At 36.6% G+C, this 23,346-nt stretch overlaps 1 protein-coding gene across 3 annotated transcripts in view; it reads left to right on the top strand.

Annotated features, from left to right (window-relative positions):
- TAX1BP1 (Tax1 binding protein 1) overlaps window positions 1-23,346 on the top strand; it is a 47,371-nt gene that overhangs the window by 19,074 nt on the left and 4,951 nt on the right. Inside the window, exons 6-15 of one of the 3 annotated variants that reach the window (XM_085538437.1) lie at window positions 6,814-6,962; window positions 7,101-7,191; window positions 10,625-10,852; window positions 11,093-11,239; window positions 12,496-12,589; window positions 13,776-13,894; window positions 14,750-14,875; window positions 16,608-16,679; window positions 19,219-19,393; window positions 19,797-19,945. In XM_085538437.1, coding sequence (XP_085394563.1) covers window positions 6,814-6,962; window positions 7,101-7,191; window positions 10,625-10,852; window positions 11,093-11,239; window positions 12,496-12,589; window positions 13,776-13,894; window positions 14,750-14,875; window positions 16,608-16,679; window positions 19,219-19,393; window positions 19,797-19,945 — 1,350 coding nt within the window. Of the gene's footprint in view, window positions 1-6,813; window positions 6,963-7,100; window positions 7,192-10,624; window positions 10,853-11,092; window positions 11,240-12,495; window positions 12,590-13,766; window positions 13,895-14,749; window positions 14,876-16,607; window positions 16,680-19,218; window positions 19,394-19,796; window positions 19,946-23,346 lie in introns of all 3 variants that reach the window. The other 2 variants (XM_085538436.1, XM_015853731.3) reach the window with 2 other exon arrangements.

Here is a 23,346-nt window from a genome sequence, read left to right as displayed (position 1 = left end):
TCACAGGAGAGTTGTTCCAGCACTCAAACCATTTTTTGTAGCCTTTAAAATAACCGAGTTGAATGGAGTTTGGATTGTGTGACTAGGTGTCTTAAAATGTAAGTTATCTTACTGTGGTAAAGTGCAACAAATGGAAGTGAAAATAGAGGTAGGAAAGCTCTAGATTTGCTGTTTGAAAATGATTTGCTAAAGCACAGTTTTCTTAACGTCCCCTTTTTATTCATATTTGTTTATATGCCCTTAGGATAATTTCCCCTTTTCTTGGTACCGATTTTTCAGTCTTTTGTTTTCAGAAATAGCTCCAGTTATTTGGAATGAGAATTGTTCATAGAAAAAAATCATTTCCTAAAACGAACAATGTCACAGTTCTACCAAACTACTGTTACCCTCCTACTCTTGATTATTGCATTCTCTTGCATGCTTAGTTACCGCCATAGAGTTCTGGGCAGCAGAGCCATTGTCCCATGTCTGCCTTTTGATTTGTTGTGCTGCTTTGTAAGTTGTTCTTTATGGACTATTTGGGGGAGTTTCCTATGGAGATATTAATGACCTGGATATGGATGCCTGCCTTTGCAACTTACTGTACTACTTTAATGTAGTTTTCCTTGATTTTCATCACCACTGTCACAGGAAAAAGAGTGTTTGTGTGACACCCAGTTCTGTGTTAGCCAGTGCTGGTGCTCAAACAGAGCATGTGCTCCAGCACTGCTGTTGCTTTTCCTACAGAATTCCCAGCTCTGCGCTGGGAACTGGATAGGCCCAAGCGAAAGCATTCAATTCATTCAGCAGTTTTGTCTATTGAAACTATATTTTGCCCTTCAAATAGAAAAGGCCATGAGCTGTTGTGTGTTTGTTTCACAGTATACGGAGTGAAGTTTGTAAAACTTCAGCAAGCAGCTCTCCACATACAGCATGCATATTTTTGTTTTCACTTAGTAAGTCACAAGTACACAAAACTGGATGGATTTCATGTAATGTTTTGACAGACTAGATAAATCACAATACTGTTTTTTTCATTGATGGGCATGATGTCCTTTGGCATGTGTTGGTGTGGGTCAGCTGTCCTGGCTCCGCTTCTACAGTCTATTTCTGTGCTGGTTCAACTATTTCTACACCTTTTTCTCCAGATTACATGAAATCATCTGTCAAAACAACCTGCTACTATGTGTGGGGATTCTGAAATACTGGAAATATTGCAGAAATATTGGAGATATTTCAGGAATGTCACATCATTTTCTTAACCAGTTTTTGTTAGTGCTTTGCAGTTGATATTTTTACTGGTATGATGTTCCTCGATAATAGCATTTTTTAGTTTTGAATCATACTGTATATACAGCATGCAACCCTGGGAATACAACACCGTTAAAATGATGATGTGATTAGTCACTGTGATCGTTTTATTTAAGGTGATGTGATAGGTACATGGTCACCAGAACTCTTTGAGGTTGCTTTCAACATTAAAGTCTTTCCTTTTATTTCCTACTGGTACATAAACTGGTGTGAGAGCTGCATCACTAATCTGCTTTTACCTGAAAGGTAAAGAAAAGCTGAAGAACACTTGATTCAAAAATTAATTGCCTTTTCATATATAAAATAACATAAATAAAACAATAATAAAAATATTTCTAATATTTTCATTATACATTATAAATATAACAAATATTCCTGAATGCATGCTTTCTGTGGGAATTTTTGTGTTTTTTTTCTGTTCCAAGTTTAGCATGGACTTAAAGCATACTCCCTGACAGCAGTGTCCTTATCTACTCTGCTAAGTTTTAATATTCCCTTCTAGAAAAGAGGAAACACACAGCAGTTACAGTATCAGTCTTTCATTGATTTGCTCCTTTGACATTGCAGCTGCTCGGTTTTGTAAACACGGGTTTTCTGTATTTTTGCAGAGGACACCTTGAATGTCTGATCTTTTGCAGTCTTTTGTCTCCCTCTAGTGGGCAAAGAGTACTTCTGAACTGATTTCTTTAGTGTTAGATTGGTTTTAAGTCTTATTCCTATAGCAGAAGTGTTCCTGCACCTTTAACTTCGATAGATGTAGGAATTACCAGCTTGATGTTTGACCCTATGAATATCTACAAAGTCTTTCCATTGTGACACTGGTGTAAAAGGAGGCAGAAGTGAGTGTACTAACTAAATGAACTTGTTCTATCCCCAGCTTTTTGAATGTTTATTTCACTATTGAGAACCGAGCTAATTCATCTACCTGGTAGGTCGTTTTAACAGGATACCCATCCAAACCCAGATTCTCCTGAGGTGTGCTACCTTGCACAGTAGCTTTATTCAGGAAAGAATTTGATTCAAATATTAGGGATCTGTTTGAGTTGGCTTCTGATACCATCTTACAAGGGGAATTTCTCTGGTGACAGAATGCTGCTGTGTGGTGATCTGTCTGCTACGTAACTACCTAGTTCAGATTGCATGCACTGAAGTAAATTAATCAAGTACGTGTTTTAGTGCCTCTTTAAATCAAACTGTACTGTTTTTATATATGCTACACACCCTGCAGGCTAAGGAGCAGGGAGACTCATTGTTTTAAAACAAAGCAAAAGTAAAGCAAAAGCCTACCGTGTAAAATAACAATTTGAAGATACAAATTAAACAATCATAATTTGAATTGTCACCGGCAATTACAGTACCAGAGGGTACTGTAAATGTACCATGAAGAGAAAACCCTGTTTTATTGATTCAGTGATAATTGTATGAATATTTCTTAAACCAACTCATTTAAATTTATTTCACCGAATGAATGGAGATACTCTGAAGTGTTTTAGGTAGGTGTCCTGCCTGCACTTCAATTCAGATTTCATGTTCATGTGAATGACTTTTTGCAGCTTCTAGGGAAAGTACAAGGAAGTGAAGAAACGATCATTCTGAAATGCCTGCACTGCGAACTCATAGTCAGTGTGTAAATGTTTGGGTTGTCTCCTGGAGAAGAAGTACACACCTGTCCTTTTCAGTTGCAGGATGACTGATGTTCTGTAGATGAACTTCTACAGAGTTGGGCCTTAGTTTTGTACAAAGAGGCATGTAGTATTTGTTCTGTTTAATAATGTTGGTTGAATTAACACGCTTAAATTACTACCATATTAGGTTTTGGGTTTGAGTGTTCAGAGCAGTATTTCTGTAGCCTGTCACAGTGATTAAGATTAAGACTTAATGACATAGAATTTGTTTGAGACCTCTTTACTGTTTTACTTTGCTGAATGATTAACTTTCCTTTTGGAAAGGAAACACAGTTTGAGGTTTCATTTCAGAATGTCTGGGCCTTGACAAGTATTCAGATGGATTTTTCAGTGACCACAGAGGCTCTGTGTTGTGTTCATTGCTGTCCTCTCAGGTAGTTAGGACAGGATATAAAGTCAGCCTGGTGTTTCATACGGTTCTGTTGGAGCAATTCTGATATCAGTGGAAGAAACAAAAGGCAACTGCAGATAATCAATCCAGATTCCTGAAATTCTCAGTGGGGTATGAAGCACAGCGATTCTCCTGAAATAAAGTTTAATCCAAGTAAATCAGAGAAGCTGAAACTTGAACGATGCTGCTAACTTATTTCTTTATTTAAAAAATAAATGCAATGGCAGTGTTAAAATGGCAGGGTTTTTTTTTTCTTTCTTTTTTTTTTTTTTTCAGAGGGTGGGACAGATTTTCATGTGATTACAGTTACATTCTTTTTAAAATAATCAATTTTAAGTCATGTGCCAATTTAGAACGACAGCAAGAAAAAGATTTTGGGTGCGCCATCTTCAGTTGTCTGAAGGTACATCAAACTTTTCAGCTTGGAATTTTGGCTCCTGGAAAATAAATCCACTTGACAGCTACCTCAGGTTTTCTTTGTTGCATTTCTTAAGTTAGACTCTTAGAAATTACAGTAGTTTTTGTCTTGGCGGCTTTTGTTTTGCAGGAGTGAAGCTGACTTAGATAACTTCTAGCTTCTTATTCTCACCCTTGTGGTGCAACTTGCTTCTCCCCTCCATCTGTAAAACTGTTGGAGGTGGGGGGACTGCATTTGTAAACTGGATTAAAGAGTGTACAAGTAATCTTTAAAATAAGTCTTTTTAAAGCAGTTTACCTAAAATGATTCATGCTTTTGCTGTGTTTTTCTTTCAGTTAAGTCACGGGAAGAAAAGGTAGATTAGTAGACATCAGATAAATTAAGATGAATTAATCAGCAACTTAATTATCATCTTGGTACCAGCAGTTGTACATGTTGATACATTTATTATATTCTTCCACTTCAAACTGTGCCTAAAACAGAGTCGACCTTTACCTGTAAAATAGTGAAAGAGCACTCATTTTAAATTTTATAGGCTCTGAAACCACTGTAACCAGAGTGTACGGGACCGGGATTGCAGCATCTAAATTGAATTGCTAAGAATTCTGTAAAATAACAAGTCGTCTCTAAAAATTAATCCTTTCTTCTTTCAAAACTGTAGGCTTTAGTTGTATCTAAACAAGTTTATTAGGTGAGAATCTGTTAAGTATGGAACTTTTACGTTTTAATACCATGTCCCTTTAGAATAACTAGGAAAGCAGCATCAATTGTAATGCTGTTTGTGGAGTGTATTTTTTCAGGCCATTAATTCCTTTTAATATATGTTACCTTTGGCAGCCTGTTTGAACTGTTTGTACAGTTTGTATATGTAATGTATTAGATTAAATTCTTTTGAAGGCACTTAGGTTACAACAGTTACAGTTATGCCGAAGTGGTGTTTAGAGAAAACACAGATATGCATTGAAATAGGCTTTTTACTATACTAGACTTTCAAAACAGGGGTGGGTAATTAGTCTCCACTGCACTAGGGAAGGACAAGCAGTTATAATGTGTTGTTGCTGTTGGTTATATAGCAAGTTTTACTTGCAGTACAGTCTTTAATTAAAATATCCTGCCTTCATTATGCCGAAGTACGTACACTTTTGTTTGCAGGAAGCTGATAGATCTTCAAAAACAGAAGCCTTGCAAAAGTTGTTGGTCTCATTGAAAACACAGTTGGAGGACAAACATTGTATTCACGATCCTTCCTTCAAATTCTTATTTATTTTAAGACACATTATAAAGCCTCTTAGATTTCAGGCAGTTGGAATGGATTGCTCCTCTTCCTTTTTAATAGTATCTGCAACAAAAATTAAAATCTACTTTAGATGCTCATTTAAGGTTCAGGAAGTGTTTGAGACATTGGTTATATATGCCACCCTTACAATTCACTTCCCCTCTTGCTTCCCAAATCATAATGTCCAAACCTCTGTTTAGTTGCTTGTAAAAGCAGGGCTTAATTACACTTGTGAGCACCATATTTTTGACAATTAATGAGTAAAAACAGTCCTCATTATATTTTATTGTACTTAAAACATTGTTAGTTAAGTGGAATTTGTCCAGTAGGGGTTCTCCATGAACTCTGGTTGATGTTTTTCTCATGATACAGCAGTACTGTTTTGTTGTTTCGAGGCATTAAGTTCTATTTAAAAATGATGAACAGATGAACTAGTGCTTTTATCTTCCAAATGCAGAGTGAAAAGACAGCTTGTACCTTAGTCTGTGCACAAACATTGTAAGTCATGCTGGAGTCTCTCATGTTGGTCAGTCTGTCTTGACCTTGTTTACATTTTGATTCATATCACTGGCCTGGTTGATATTAAGTTTTGTTAAATGTCGGTAACAGAAATGGTGTTGTGTATTACTGATTATTTTTCTCAGGAAAATAGCATTGTATTGAAAATAATGTTTCTCTGGGCCCATTTATAAACGGTCATTTTACTGTGGTGGAGGCGACATTTAACTCTCCACTGCTTTGAATGGTATGGACATGACTGTCGTTAGAATAATGAATACTCATCTCAACTTGGATCTCTCATTGTGACCAAGGACTCACTTCTGGGAATTGTCATCATCCTGTATCTCTTTTGTGAGGCTCCTGAATGTTCAAGCTAGTAGAATGCAATGCCATTACTGGCTTTTCGTCATATCAGTGCCTCCGTTCTTTTCTTCTTATTGTGACTCCGTGGAGTGGTGTAGTCAAATGCAAGTCTCTCTTATTTTTAGTTGAAAGAAAGTACAAATGAAAGTAAAGTTCTTTTGTTTTTAAATTTGAGCAGCCATTGGTTAATTTGCAGAGAGGAGATGGGCAAAAGATACAAAATGTATCTTTGTCCAATACTGATAATCTCTGGTAGATTGCACTTAACTGTATGCTTGTGTTGAAGCATACTACTTATTGACTCCTTACTAGTACATTCAATAACCACAGCAAATGTAATATCTTTCTATACCAGGAGGGCGGTTCAAAATACATTTATCTTACATTTTGTGGAAGTGTAGAAATTCAGTGGCTGTTAGCTTCACACTGTAGACTTACATTTGCTCTAAAGTAAAAGCAAATATTTCAAATATTTTACATTTTTAGGCTGTTTTATATAAAATATTTCAGTTCTATAAATGTGATACTGTTTAAGCAGAATGCTCAAATTCGTACTGGAATGCTGCATGGCTTACTGTGTTAGTAGTTGGAATGGTAAACATGATTTGGAGCATACATATTTTGATATTTTGTCTGATAATAAACTGCTATAATTTATTTTTTATGAGAACAGTATACATGCTGCTGTTTTGTGTAGGAAACTTAAGATCTTGAAGTAGAATTTTTGTAAAATAATCATTGATATTAGCAATAAAACACATAGAAAACCTATATGTTGTATATGAGGTAGAAATCAACAATATTAATATATTTGAGCATTTATTCAAATAGTGTTTTGTTGTTTTGGAGATGTGCAATGTCAAATTACACGCTTGCAATTTTTTAATAGACTAATATTCAAGCATCAGAAACTCTGAAAACTGAAAACGATGATTTGAAGAAGAAGCATGATGAAGTTACTTCAAAAGTGCTCCAGCTTGAGGAAGACATCATGACTGTTACTCAGAAAGCCATTGCAAAAGAAACAGAGTTAGACAGGTATCAAGTCTTTTTGTCCCCTACCTTCCTTATTTTATGGTTTCTTTCCATAGTCGTTCTTTCAAACTAAGACTTTTTAATATATTGATGATTTTTGAGCATTAATAGCTTCTTAATATTAATTTGTTAATTTCCTAGTATGAAGGACAAGCTGAAGAAAGTGATGCTTGAGAAAGACCAACTTGAATGCGTGATAAAAACAGAAAAGGATGTAAAAGAACTTTATAAGGTAACTCTATTCTTTGTACATGTATACGATAAAATGTTGAAATAAAAGTAATGTTTTTCATGAGCCTGCTGTACTACTGTGCCTAATTTGATCTGGCTCTCTGCTTAGCAAAGTAGATGCAGAAATTGATCAACCTTTAGGAATATTACCCCTAAACTTAGTTGAGTTGATTGATGACTGTTAGTTTTCATACTCGTTTTTGGGGTTTTTTTGGTGTGTTTTTTTTTTTCTGGATGGAAATATCCTGTTTCTGGTTGGTATGCTGAAATAAGGAAGTCTTTAGGTTGTGGGAAAGAAACTGCTTATATGTGTTTATTTACATTCATAGAAAAATATCTTGTATATGCAGGCAACATCAGATTTTATAGCAGAAGTCATCTTAGAAGTCTGCAAATGTCTTTCATTGTATGTAGTTTGTCTGTAAATAAGCAGCAGAAGTCATCTAGTCTGTGAGTGGACAAAACTTGAGCACAGCAGTTATCACTTATAGGCATTATATGATAGTCTTGATGACATTTTAAAAGCAGCTCTATTGTCGTTCTTTTAGTTTCCCGTCTTGGTAGCTGGATGTTGCTGGTGTAGTCCTGTTTGCCTAGGTAACTGCAAGTAGACACAACCAGAGGAATAATTTCTCTTTTGTTTTCTTCAAGTAATTTTGCTTGCATTTAGTTTTTCTGCAGCTGTGAAGAGAGAGGTTCATTTTCGAAAGCTTGGTTTGATACGTGTATAAAATCAGGAGCTTACCTTCTAGCTAAGAGCGCATCTGCTGTTAGATGATCAAGCTGAAAGGATTTCAGCAAGGAACCTTCTTCTGCGAGGGCAGTGACATTACCAAATGTTTTATTTTTCTCTTTACCAGTCCTGCTTTGTCTCAGAGATGAGTTCAAGTAGACAGCTTTTTTCTTAATGTGGAAGAGGAGTTTGACATTTTTTAGCATCATTACAGTTACACTTAAGAATACAGAAATAGAAAACACCAAACTAGTAAAAGAGATCGAGACTGTTACTCAGAAAGCCATTGCAAAAGAAACAGAGTTAGACAGGTATCAAGTCTTTTTGTCCCCTACCTTCCTTATTTTATGGTTTAAAATTTTTGGATGCAAACAAAGAAAAGATGATATGGTATTATAAAGAGGAGGTTGGCAGATTACAACTATTTATAGCTGAAAAAGAAAATATGAAGAAAGCTTTTTTGCTCACCTCATCAAATAAGGTAAGCGTTGCTAATACAATTGGCCTACTTTAAATTTATCTAAGATACTATGTGCTTGAAAAGTGAAAGGAAGACATTGATATTTTCAGAAAACGGGCTGAGAGTCAAAATGATTGTGGTGTTCTCAGCAGAAAATAACCAAAGGAGAAAGTGAATTCAGTATTGCTTTGGTCATTCTGAGCTTGTCGAGGTGCCTCATGTAAAGAAATCTGAGATGAACTTTGTGTGGAAAAAGTGATTTGTGTTTTTGGGAGAAGAGTCAGGAGTTAGTTTCTTCTGAGTTAGGAAGTTATACGCGTGACAGAGACTGAAGAATAGAGAAAAGATTGCAGTGTTGAGAATACAGAGGGTGATGGAGGAAGAAAGAGGAGGCTTCAGAAGGTGTACTGAAGGACTTTGGTACTGTTAAGATACAATGATGTAACACTGGAGGAAGGGTAACATACCATGTAAATTAACTAAATTGACTGAGAAATCATCAGTAAGAGTAGGATTTATTATGAGGAGGTGACTTTTGCTATGCAGTGTGGTAATACTGTGGTTAGCAAGCAGTTTGGTGTAGTAGGAGAGTGAATGTTCTAAAGAGCCGATATCCATGCTGTACATGGTCCAAGGTGGTTACTCAAAAATAGTTTCAGTGTGGTGCTGTGAATAGAATACCTGTATTGTTGGAGTCTGTTAGGTTTGGTCTTGATGCACATCTTCTGGTTTCGCTTTATCCAAGAGGATTCCTGCATCCTTGCCGTGAGAGTGTTCTGTGATGTGATCTGAAGTGTGGTGGGTAATAGTAGAATGACTGGATGCTTTGCTTCAGAAATCTGCTCTTGATCCAAAACAGAAAGATAAGTTCAAGTTTTTTGGGCCAGCATGGAAAAGTCAAATTATGCAGGTGATGCAGATTTTATTCATCTTATGTATTTTTTCAGTATTCATCTCATTGAAAGAGCAGCATAAATTATGAAAGAAGAGAGATTTCTAACTCTTTGCTTTAAAATGTAAATACAAGCAGAAAAGGAGTGCTACAGAGAATGGAAATAACAAGAAGAAAAATAGAGATGCTTATACTGCTTTAAGTTACAGCTTGCATTTTTTTTGACTGCTGTACAGTTTTGTATCTCACCATATTAAACTACTCCAGTATTTTGCTTTAAAATAAATACATGTAGTGTGTATACCAGCACTGGGGGCCCCGTACACTGATGTCATTTACTAACACAGAGAAGCATTTATGACATTGCTGGTGGAATCATTAACATTTTTGGCTTACGCTGTCAAGTTGTAGACATATACTGAAATATGTTACTGATGCATGATGTACTGTAAAGATACCTAAGGGTACTTCATAGCATCTCCTTATTCCATCCATCTTCATAAATGCTTACAGAATCTACATTCCATTGGACTTGCTGTGTAATCTTCTATATGATTATTAAAAATTAACAGTGGACTACAGATATTTGATTTTTATGTCTTGACTCACCAGTATGAAATTACAGTGTCTTCAGGAAGCTCAGATCCTGCAAGTGGCTTACAGTATTTACTTTTTATGTTACTTTCTGTGATCTTGGGCTTTTCTGAAGATTGAGAGGTCAGTAGTGGAGCTTGGTCAATGGGCCCTTGGGCTGCCCTATGCTTCATGCTGCTGCGGTGCCAAGCCTTAGGTGCTGCATGCTTCAGCTTGCTCTCTGTTACTTCTTGTTCTCATGTCCTTCTAAAAAGCTTATTGGGCAAGATCTTAAGCAATGGAATTGCATGAAGAACGTCTCAAAACTGTTTTACGTTGTCTTATGTAAAACACTTGTAGACATTGTAAGGCCTCTAGTGCTCTAATTCTACTGTCTTACTGTGGAGTCAATTTTTTTTGAAGTTGGCTGGCTGTTCGTGCCTGTTATGATTTCTTTGTGTCAGGGAAAAAAAAAAAAATTGAATAGGCTTAAACTAAAGCTGAAAATACAACAAAAATCCAGTATAGGTAAAACAATAATGCCCAAATGTGTGTGGTTTGAGATGGTGATTGCTTGAAGATCTCTATATTATAATGAGGGGTATTTGCAAATCATTGTTGGCCAAGAAGGCAAATGAAGCACAAACTTTTGGATTTAGCGTTTGTTTTTGCCAGAAGAGCCAAGCAGATTTTCCTTTTGAATGTTCCAAATCCCTTCCCAACATTTATTTGAACTTTGAAATGAAAGTGATTGATTCTCTTTCTCTCTTTCCCAGGAGGACGCAGCTATTCTGAAAGAGCAGCTTCGGAAAGCTGAAGATCAGATTCAGGCTAGCAAACAAGAAGCTGTCCTAATGTCAAAAGAGCTGAGTGATGCAGTAAATGTGCGAGATAAAACAATGGCAGATCTTCACAGTGCGCGTCTGGAAAACGAGAAGTTGAAAAAGCAGCTTGCTGATGCTTTAGCTGAGCTTAAAAAAATCACAGCTTTGAAAAATGAACAGGTAAATTGTTAGTTCTTAGTGCTCAAGTCTTTGTGCATTCACAAAATCTGTCAGGGAAAGATTTGTTACTATTGGGGAGTAAAAATGCTTTCTTGGATAGTTACTATAAAATAGGAACTTATTCTTTACTCACATAGGCTAATTTGGCTTTCTTTAATTAGAAAATGAAGGTTTTTGGGGAATAGTACTGTTTGAACAGAAGGTAGAACAGTTTTGTTCTTTTTCTGAATTTCTGTAAAGGAAACTGTGAACACAACAGAGCAGGAACTGCGCAGAGAAGTTGAAGATCTGAAGCTTCGTTTACAAATGGCTGCTGACCATTACAAGGAAAAATTCAAAGAATGTCAAAAACTTCAAAAACAAGTGAACAAGTTTACAGAACAGGCAGTAAGTGAATGGAGGAATTGCACTTGCTTTTCTAACTTTGCAGCAACTATTTAATTTCCTTTTGCAAAAACCCAACAACTACAGTTGTGCTAAACATTTGGGTTTTAGTTTTCTGTTTTCTTCTATAAATCTGAACTATTTCTGTGCATTCTTAGATGCAGCTGATATATGTAGTAAGCTATTAGAGTTTGGATGATTGTGTAAGCCTAACTTTGTTCAAGGAAGAATTTTGAAATTGAAACAGGGAAATGCATAATTAGTAACCACCACCTTAAGAAACAAAAGACAAACAAGTAGAAATAGACAGCCTAGTCCAAACACTGTGGAAGTGGAGAACTTAAAGGAAGACTCTGAGTGGGGAGGGCATTTCCACAATCCAGTGTATAGTCATATTCCATTTCTGTTTGATGTTCTGATCACACTTGAAACTTTGTTCTATAATTAAATGAGGATTTTGTAATGTTGGTGTCCATCTTATACCACATGGTAGATGAACCTGTTAGTGAATTTCAATCAGATTTGGGAGCAGAGCTGGTGATGGAGTAGCAGACTTAAGTGTGGAAAATGGCAGTGGCAAGATGAGGGACGTAGCTTAGTGAGAGCTATTGGTGATAGATGAGTGGTTGGACTGGATGATCTTAAAGGTCTTTTCCAACCTTGGTGATTCTGTGCATCAATGTGATTCAGAAAAAACATGCAAATTATTTAGACTACCTGCAGAACAAATGGATAAAATTGCCTGGCTTCAATCAACAAATTACTTTCAAAATTTGTTTCTCATCCAGAAGGTCAATGGTGAATGAAGTGTCACATCAAAATGCTTGTGGCTTTTCTTTCAAAAATATTGCAGATCTTGACTATGTTGTAGATCTGATACCAACATCGAATTTCACTTCTGTAACTTATAGCAGCAGAAGTACAGCACTCATTATTAATATTGACTTCATATTCAAGTGGGGTGTTAGCTTATAACTGATGGTTTTAAGTGTAACTTTTTCTCCAGAGAACAAGATGTTTTAATAATTTGCTTAAAAATTACGGTTTCTAGGGGAAAGGAACTTTGTAAAATAAGACTATAAAAATTATCCAAGACCATTTTCAGTGTTAGTAGAATAATACTGGTTTGTATATTTATTATGCTCTTTGTTTCCATTCTTCCTCATCCAATTTTGGAGGAGGTGGTAGTGGAAAAAATGTTACTTTGTGCTTCGGATTTCATTTAATAAAACACCAAAACAAAATTTCTTTTCACAAAGAAAATCGCGGGGAATCAGCAGAAACTGACAGATGCATCTAACACTGTGACAGCTACTGCCATCGTTAAAGACAAAAAGTTGCCTGCATCTCCAGGTATCAACAGCTTAGATTTTATCTGTTTGTATCTGCCTGAAAGTGGTGTCTTTGTGAAGTAGTCCATAAACATATTTCTAGTATAAACTAGGTAAAGTCATTCTGTCGCAGTTAAAGGAAGGAAAGCTGGTTAAAAATGTGAAAACTCTTCTAAAAAGCTGGGTTTTTTTGTTGTTGTTTTTTGTTTTGTTTTGTTTTTTGTTTTTTGGTTTTTTTTCTCTCCAAGGAATTGGATTCAGAAATGATTTCATTGCTTTTGTTCAAAACGGTTAATATTAACTGGGACTGAAATCTGATTGTTTGGCTTGATAGTTAACACAGAACTGTTTTGCCAACGAAGTTGGTTTAAGAAATAAGAAAACCATCCCACTCGAATTCTCGAGTTATGTACAGTAGTGTGCAAAGCCAGCAGTTGTGTTGCAATGACCGTCCAATGGAATATTCTACTGTAAAATCAAATCCACAGTAAAATTCTGGTTATTTGATGACAACGTCAAGTCTATAGAACATTCTCATTATTTATAGGCTGTAGTAGTTTTATTAGAGAATGTTTAAGTTATAATTTTTATGATCTATTAAGTTCTTAGAAGACTAGTCTTATAGAGTAGACATAATAGCTTATAACTGAACCTAGTTTATTATTTAGCTTAAATTGATAAATGCTGAGTAATTCTGTGCTCGATGCCTTAAAATTGATGCACCTTCCCCTCTGTACCAGCTGTAGGTTGTAATTTCTGGTCAGTTTCATCCCATTTTCATTAAATGCAAGCATTTTTTAGAACAAGTACAGTTCCAGTATGACTAGTTATGATGCGTGATGGGATGAAGCAGATTGTTGAGGCATTCCATGTTGCGGAAGAATAATAGAATAGCCAGTGTGATACTGAAAAGAAAGTATTCTAATGTTTACTTTCTTGGGAGCTCACGGGAGAGTTACCTGTTTTTGTACTGATGTTTGTGGTAGGCATGTGTATATTTATGCCCCTCTTCTGTAGGGGAGAGAGAGCTGAAAGATACTGATAGGACTGTTGATGTGGCTAGTGGTTCATTTATCTCTTTGGTTGACATGGAGCACTCTGTTCTCAATGCAACATCAGATTTGGCCTGTCATCTCTTTCTTTGATACAGACTTCATTTATAGAACAAAAAAATCGATGTTTGTGTTTTTTTTCTTCAATGTTCACAGTTAGCCCCATTTCATCTGATGTAGTTTCGGAATTCATGGTTAAGGAGCAAGTACGTGAGATGAATAAAGAAATTGCTGAGAAAACAGAGAAGTATAAGAGATACAAGCAAATGTTGGCAGTAAGTAAATGACTGATTTGGAAAGCCGAACAGAACGCTCTAGGTGCTAAATCTTAAAACCACAAAGCTTACCCACATGATTTGCCTTGTGGCTTGTTTGTGTGATACTCCATGCTTAAGATAGAAGTGTTAATATGATGAAACACTTTTTTATTGAGTCAGCTTTCAATTACCTATTCATTTGCTTCTTGTTTGGAGATGAAAAAAATAACAAAGTCAGAACAGTTAGATTTAAGGTTAGAATTAAAAACTTGGAATTTCAGTGTGCTAATATGCTTTGTTTTCAAATCGCCATAAGACATTCATAGACTGTCGTGAACTCAGTTTATAATCCTAATTCTCTTACTTATCACAAGGTGACTGTACATTCAGGAGAGGATAACAGCATAATAATTGCCATGTGTTCATCGTCCCATCAATAGAGAGCCTTCATTACCATCCACTAGCTATTGCTTCTATAGTGGGGTCCAAGAAAACCTTTGCCTTTGACTTTCTGGATGAAACATATTTAAGATGATGTTAAAAGTTGCAGGGAAAGGATTTTATATTGAAATGAGGCACTTGAAAGTGCAGTGATGTAGCGTGGTGTTAGGATTCTGTTTATACGAAGAAACTTGTAACAGTGAAGCTAAGGAGAAGCTGCAATATATTGAAAAGTCAAGAAAAAATGTATATTGAATGCCATTTTCATAATATCCAATGCTCAGAGCCACTGTAGTGAGGCAGGTTTGATTCACTGAAGGCATTTGTAAGTAGTTTAGTTCTAAAAGCATAGAGTTGCACAGAACCATTGTTTTAAACCAAATAAACGAAAACAGGTATAAATGTTTCATGCTATGTTATGAACTGCTTCAGGGTGAGAAGATGAAATGCAGCGTTTATGCTGATGAACTGGCTAAACTGGAGCTGAAATGGAAAGAACAAGTGAAAATCAATGAGGGTATAAAATTACAACTAGCAGCAATGGAGGATCAGTATAAAGTAAGTTACTGATTTTTTTGGTTGTTTATTTTGTTATGACAATGAATGGTATCCTGCTCTTAACTTACATGCTCATCTCTAATAGTTCAGAAGTTCAGTTTTAATGGGAATAAACATGAAATATGTTTTTCTGTAAAAAGAAAATATGTCTTGCTCTGTAGAAGCAGTGCGTTCTTTTGATGTTTCTTTTAAAGTAAGGCAGAACTGTTAAGTAATACACTTAGCAAGTGGCTATTAGTCTTTAAATGCTGTGGATTTAAAAGAAGCTGTAACCAACTTTAATCTGTTATTACAGGCAAAAAGTAGTGGAGTTCTGATTTCCTGTTGCTTACAATAACATTAGCAGGAATATTGGTTGGTGTATTTGTCTAAAATCTTGGTATTGAATGCTGCATGACCACTGTAGTAGTGTGTAATATGTTTTGCTGTGAGTTAACAAGAGAGATTGAAGGTGAACAATGTATTGTTTTTAAAATCATCTTGAGACAATTACTTAAATTAAGGGGATTTCAGCTGTAACTGCAGTGTAGTGATGTAATTTACATGCACCAGGAAGTCAAGCATCATGAGCAGCTTTATCTTACCCATATCCTTAATCTCTGAGGTTGTGCTATTAGTATATATGTACTAGTGGCTTCTTGGGTGAACAAGGGAAAGATAAAAGCAACCCATTTCTCCCCAGACCAGCTTTTAGACTTCGGCTCAATCTTACGGTAATGTTAGTTCAGTTGATAGGGTAGGAATGCTCAATATTGGCCAGTGAAGGAGGCTTAAAGTGAACTGTGGTTGTATTATTTCCAGTAAGAACCTCTTTTCATTAGGAATTGCAACACCTATTCATTATAAAATACTAAATTAATCTACAGCTCATTTCAGCATAGGCTGTGCTATCCCTGTGTGATTTTAAACACTCTTTTAAAACTCTAATTTGCTATATAAAACGCACGGCTCTTCCTAAGTTATTGAATTTTGTTAATTAACAGCGATCACTTGCCACACATAATTTAATGAAAAATTAGTTTATTTATTTTGTACTTAACAGCAGGAATAATAAATAATTGCTTCTGAAGTTGAAAAGATTCTGACTGCAATTGAAAAATATGTTATCATGAGTGCAGGTGTAAGGATGGAAGAAAAAGTCAGCTTTTCATTGCAGACACTGTATTTCCCTGTCTTTGAACTCAACTGGGGAAAATAATTTAAGAACTGGAGAAAAAAAGATACTTAAGTGTATGAAGCACTGAGGTTATATGGCTGATAAACAAGTGGAGGGATGGTCTGCGAAGTCACCCAATCCAAATGAAAATGCACTCTGTGTAGAAAGCTCGTTGCAATAGTAATTTGGAAGCCTGTAGAAATTGAAGAGTATGTGTGTTGCATTTCTCTACTCCCTGGTCACCCAACAGACATGCGGTAGGTGTTTGTGAAACAAATCAAGTATCTTTGAGGTTGTTGGGGGAGGTTTCGGTTCTCTTGGTTCTTTTGTGGGGCACGTGGATGGAGGGAAGTGAATGGCATAAATAACTGATGGGTAGCAGTCTTATGGAGACTTACGGAGAATGTTTGGTTTTAATGATTTGTAGTAGTACTGTATGTTTCATTTGAGTAGTGTAGGCAAGTTCTTTTTGAAGTCATTGCATTCCGTATTTTCACAGATATAGCATGCAGGATTAACCTGCATCTGTATGTTCCCTAATACAAGAACTGTAAATGAATACTGATTTTCATACAGGTTCAGCTGGCAGAAAAAGAGAGACGCATCAAGGAACTGGCATCACAGCTGGAACTCTTTACTGCTGAGAAGGTATTGTCAGTACTACTGTCACATCTTGTAAACTGGAAGCCATGGGGCTCTTTGATTTGGGGGTTTGTAATTCACTGTTAATTGAGAATTCGTTTACTGTCTAAAGATTCTTTTCCATATTTGAGTATCTTGCAAGAATTAATTGGTGGTTTAAACAGCGAGTTCTGATAATGTTGCTAATACTAAAAGGGGAAAAAAGTAAGCTGATTCTCTGCCTCTAAAGGAAGGCTCAGTCAACAAAAGTTGGAGGATTTTCATTTCTTTGCAAGAGCAACTCTGATATCAGGAGTTACTGGCTGTCAGGCAGCACAATTAGTAAATCTTACTCCCTTTGGGATTTTGGTGTAAGATGTGAATAGTACATGCTTGTCTTGACAGTTTATTTTTTTCACCACTGGTTAGGGTTATTTTTGCTTTTATCCAGTCATGTCCTATAACTAGAGATGTGCACATTTCAGCAGTAAAATTGCTGCATTTTTCATGACGTGTGCACACAACCAAATCCATTTGACATCTGCAGTTCTCTTGTTGACCACTTGTAATAATAAGAGCAGTTTGACATATGTGACAGCAGTGACTTTGGTAAAATACAACTGAAAACATATCTTTATAAGAAAAGCATGATGCACAAGCAGCGCTGTGCTTTTGGAACGTATGATAGGAAGTGGATGGCTGCTTTCAGAGGTTCAGTCTCCTCAAATTCATTATCTTTACTATTAAGCCAGGAACGCTGATAATGATGATACACTAATACTAGAAGTACCTTGCAGGTATCACATGGCAGATAAGCAGAACTGTGTTTTACTGAAAAGTAAATGATGTCTTCATGACATTCTGATAGTACTGAGTGATACTGTGGAATAACTAGAATTGTTCAGATTACTTGTTTCCTTTTTTCATTGGATGTGGTTTCAGATGTGAACAGATGCATATTAAGAGCAGGATTTTGCATTCTGATACATTATAATTAATTTCAGATTAAAATGTTTCCTAAAATCCCAGATTCTCGAGTAGTTGGCATTCAAACTCTTTATTTTTTTTAAACAGTGATGTAATTTGTAGTACTTTTTTCTCATCTTTTCCTAATTCAAATAAATTCCGAATTTCAATTAATCTCTTTTAGCTGGAAGGAGTAATGTGTGGTTTAAACACCACACATAAGGAGTGCAACTGTAATAATAATGTATGGAGCTTATAAAACCTTGGAACTTTGTCTACCAAATTTATAGATATTTACATTACGAAGAAGAATCAAAAGTGCCTTGCTAGACTGGAACCATGTTTTAAAAGGTTCAGCGCAGAACAGTAAACAGCTTTTCAATTTATGCTCCATTATCAGTGTTTGTTTATGAATGTCACCAAACATAGCATGCTAGAAATGTTCATTTGCTGTCTCTTCCAACCTATAAAGTTACTTGGTTCCTATTTTATTTACATACTTACAGACTTTGATTTTGAATCTGTCTCTGCCAACTTCTGGCTAAGGCTCTTTTACGGCACCTTTTTACAGTCACTTTGATCTGCGTTCTGTTTTAATCTTATGTGATGCTAAAATTGAAGTACTAATGCCATTCCTTCTCATTCTGAACTGGTTCCATACTGTATGAGAACTTGATTTTAAAAAGGAAAGTCTTAATTTCAGTGATAATTAACCGCTCTGGCTTTGTATTGAGTAGAGATTAATTATTTGGATTTTACATGCTCACTAAAATTTTAAGATGTAATCCTAACCACTTAACCTTGGTCATTTCAGTCATACATGCAACATAGTCAATAAATCTAATATAACATTAGCACATTAACATTAGCTCTGTATCATATCTACAAGAGGATGTTGTGCAGAAAATGTGCTGTTCTGCATTGTGGTGTTTTCTAAAGTAACATAAAAGTAATACAAAGTATTGAGTTTACAGTAAGCACTCTAACAAAAGGTAACCTCCTGGAAGCTTCCTTACTATTGTAGACAGCATTTTTCTCCTTTTACTCTCCTTCCTGTTTGAAAAAGGCTTTAAGTAGTTGATGTTGGAGTCTAAGCCTTCCATGTCTGAAATCTCATAGTATTTATGCATTCTGCTGTTATGAATCGGAGAGGATCCAGTGCAATGTATTTAGTAGTCCTTAATACCTGCCACTTAAGGGTTTGTAGGGAATTATGTCCAGTAAATCCATATCTCCTTCACTTATTAAAATGATCCATTCTTAACTTTCCTAATTGCACATGGTTGTCACTGTTACTTCAACTCACCCTTTACTATTTTATAGTCCTTTCTTTGTTCTGAGAAGGATGCAGATTCTTCTTGAAATACGTGGCAGTTCTGTGTATACAATTCATATTAACAGATGAGAAACGTTCTTTAAAATACCTCTGTGTTTTCTTTGCTCAAGTGCTACATTTGACATTGGGTCAAAGTGAAATGAGGGTCTGAAAATGTGACTTTTTTGTTGTTGTTGTTTTAAATTTAAATAGTTCATTAAAAAACCCTCAACTTTTGCCTAAACGTCCATGGAGTGATTATGTTTTAAACTTTGTGTTGTTTAGGAACTTGGCAAGACAGCAGGAAATCAAGCAGGGAGGATGATGGAAGGACAGATTTCACAGCCGACGTTACATTTTCGCAACCCATACTCAGAGGAGAACGGCCCAGTTCCTGCAGTGCCAAGTAGACTACCAGTACTGCAGTATGGAAACCCTTATGCAATTCAGGAAAGAAGAGGTAAATGAGTGTGTGTGTGTGTGTGTGTATATGCACATACATACATACACACACATATATATGTATATATATATATAATTTCCACGTATTTCTCTCTCACTGTTTCAAAAGCAATGCTGCATTCATTCAGAGACGCTTAAATGCAGCTTAAGAACGGTCTCAGTGCTGATGTACGGTGCTCTTATTTGTTGTCTTTGTTAATGAGAATCATTAAATTCCTTTGTTTTGTTGAAGAGAATCTATAAGTTAAGAAAAATTTTACAGACGTCTTTTGAAAAAGTAGATTTCTGTCTTTTCATACCTTATCTAAAGCCAAAAATATTTGAAATCCTTGATTTAGGGTGTAAATTGGCACATCTGTAAAACAAACTGAACAAGGATCAATTAATTAATTTTTCTTCAGATGGAGCAGATGGTGCCTTTAATCCCGATGAGATCCAAAGGCCACCTGCTAGAACTTCCTTTTGGGAGCTAGAAGATGACGTGGTGTGTAGTCAGCCTTCACGCAATCTCAGTCGGCCTGATGGTTTAGAAGATCCTGAGGACAGCAATGTGAGTTATCTTCTATATCATCTTTAATTTTCCTTCTCTATTGCCTATCATGTTCAACTTTCCTTGCTGTGATTACTACTGAACATTGGAGTTGCCCGTTGGTTTTCAGTATCAGATATGCCCGATCCTATTGTTTTGTAAATATGGGATTGATTTGGTTTTATTTGCTTCCTTGTTTGTAGGCAGGAAGTAAGTTGGATCAGAGCAAATAAAAACCTGAAGTATTCTGATAGCAGTAGCTTCCGTTAAGTACCAAAAGAAAGTGTCTGTAGTATCAGGTATTTCATCCCTACATATAAAACTCTAGTTCTGTCTTTTATTAGCCTGCATTTATTCCATTTCGATTTTTTTTCGCTGTTAAGCATATATTTGGAAGAGCTGATTGATGACTAACGCTGGTCAAACAGAAGGTGACAGATTGTCACCGATTTCTTTTTTTATGGCTTCGTATCTTTGAAGTGGAAACTGGTTTTCTTTGCTTTCTCAAACATTCAACGCCATACCTCTGTAAAACATAGTTCTGGTAAATTGGCTTCTGTAATAAGCTGGACCAAATGGCTTCATTTGAACAGGAGCAGACTTATTACTCTTTCCAATTCTAAGCATTCTTGCACCTTCAAAAATATTCAACAAGAAATACTCTTCTGCAAAGTATTTTGCTCTTTGCAAGTACAGCGGTATCATGACCTGTTTCTCGTTTAGTCTAGTTTGCCACATTTAATTGCTATTAACCTTTGCAGAAGCTGATCAGTGTTCAGACAGGCATGATTTTAGCCCTGGTGCTCAGCACCTATAATGGAGAAAAATGTATTTTTCCCTCCTACCTTTTGCCCCTGGTGTCCATTACTGTGAATAATTAGAAAAACTGTCAGAACTCCTGCAGCCTATTTAAGAATGTGAGCTTAATACTGTTGTCCACCTTTTCTCCACATTTTGCATATTTAATCTGATCATTCTTGACATAGATACTACATATGACAAGCTCTTCTCTTCTTTAGTCATCTGCTTCAGTTTAATTAGCAGGGTGTTCTTTCTGATCTATGTGCTTTGCCCCCTTGCAAACCCAATTGAAACAGTGCTGTAGTCTTGTGCTCATTTGCTGACACAGCTTGGATTTTTGTAACGAGATGGAATATAGCAGGCTTAAATAAAGTTCAGCTCGCAAAGAGGTATCTTTAAATCAAGTAATTTACATCTTTATTTTTGACTTTCCAATGAGAATCAATTACTTGCTGCCACACCCCACACGCCCCCAAATCAGGCTGTAGGTGTAGAGTGTACAATTCGACATAGAAATAAGTAGTCTCAAAAATCTTTTATATAGTTTTAATGTAGAACTTAGACGTTAATAACCAGGGAAAACATCCATTCATTTAGGTAATTCATTATAAAAGAGAGCTTGTTAGTTCTGCAGAGGAAACGGCAAATATAAAATGACAAATGCGAGGTTTAGTTTGTTCAACTTGTTTTCAAAGCAGATCGTACGAAATGCAATTCTGTGCATTCTTAAACAAATCAGGTACAGAACCTTTAGTTGGAAGATGGTTCCTTTCCAAAAGGAAAACACTGGTAGTCTTGCTGCTGCGTTGGAAGTTTCATGGTTGGATGGGCTTGTCATCTTCCCTGCATGCTCCTAATGCTGCACATTATATGAAGTTAAGAAATTGAGGGTATTGTACTCAGTTTCACTACTTCATAGCTGTTTTTGTACTATCTGATGTGTGATGATGGAAATGTCTAAAATACTTATCTAAGATGAGAGATCTTCTAGACCCTGGGCCAACACATACATAGAAGAATGAAGTAGAGGCTGTCAGCACGCAACTGTAAATGGGCTTATCGAATGTGACTAAAATTGTTTTTTTCCTGCTTGTAAAGCGAGGTGGAAGAAGTGTGTGCTTGTGTAAGGAGGGCTTTGCCACTTGTTTATCCAGAATGAAGAACTGAAATGGGACCTCATTTTCTTTCAGATAACCCATCTAGCCTAAGGAACAGTTCAGCCAACTGTGAGGCAGTCTGTCACCTGCGGTAGTTGCTGCTAACCTTTCTATGTAGCATTGTAAACATGAATCTAGGTGGCAGAGGAGTAAAGCCAAATGTTTCTTTACGCTGTGTCTTCTGTCAGGGGGTTAGATAAAGTCACGTCGAACCTACAGATCACATCTCTGCAACTGTACGACCTCGGGCCAATGCAGCTGTGATTACTGAGAAGGATAAGCTGGGCTGTTAGTCATCCCAGAGAAGCCCGTATGCTGATTTGGTGTAGAGTAGTTGACTTGCCCCAAGAACCTCCATGGCCAAATGTCTGTTTTGCTTACAGAATCACAGAATTATCAAGGTTGGAAAAGACCTAGAAGATCATCCAGTCCAACCATCACCAATACTTCCCAGCTAAATCATATTCATCAACACAACATCCAAACGTTTCTTGAACACTCCCATGGTCGGTGACTCCACCGCCTCCCTGGGCAGTGCATTCCAATGCCTGACTACCCTTTCCGAGAAGTAATACTTCCTTACACTCTGCAGTTGAACAAATGATAATCACTTGGAGGAGGTTTGTACAGGAGAGATACGTGAAGGAAACAGAGTACTTTTCTGAAGCTCACACTTCAGTATGAAATGTAGATTTGATTACAGTTGGCAGTAAGCCCAGAATAGCTGTCCCAGGACTTCAAGAAAGCTGTTACTAACAGCAAATGTGTAGGGTGAGGGGATTACGTTTGGCAGCCAGGTCAAGCTCTTCGTTGAGATGAATTCACAATGGCCTTTCTTTTAGCCCAGAAACCCCACTACACTTTCATCAGCCTGATCATAGCTGCCATTTACTGTCTTTATCTGCTAATAGACTTGAAAAGAGTAGTTGGTGTCTGTGCAGATGTCCACATACCTCCTGGGAGACAAGGCTGCTTGCAGAGATGTAGGGGGTTTGATGAACAGTGCTCATGCAGAGCTGAGTCACGGGAAGAAAACTGTGTACCCTTCTTTGGTGGACAGAGCAGAAGAACCAATGGTGTGGCCGTTCTTTGATTACTTAAAGCTTGAGATGGACATTGCTTTGCTTCCTGTCCCTGTGCTAATGTTCCCTGGAGCTTAGAAACAGAAACTGTTCCTGTCTGTGGGTTTTGTACTGCACCACATGGCTGGTTGCTGGCTTCTGCTGGGCAGTCTCAGCTCTGGTTATATGGGCTTTTGGTGGTAGTCATTAAAGCAGTAGGTGTTACGTGAGACAAAAATGAGTCGGTAAAACTAGGTGAGTTGTGCTTGTGTTTGGCTGTTAATGCCTGCTTGCCCTTCTTCCTCTTTCAGTGGCAAACAGACTCCCTTGTTACCAAACTTTATTGTGTGTAATTGTGTGGGTAAGTGTTGCGTGTTAATGCTCTATTTATCTTCATGATTCA

This window comes from Coturnix japonica, chromosome 2 (assembly GCF_054131305.1).
Source record: "Coturnix japonica strain WE chromosome 2, WE-NBRP24, whole genome shotgun sequence".
Lineage (NCBI taxonomy): Eukaryota > Metazoa > Chordata > Aves > Galliformes > Phasianidae > Coturnix > Coturnix japonica.
The sequence above is the reverse complement of the archived record's forward strand: the minus strand, read 5'-3'. Positions and strand labels throughout refer to the sequence as shown.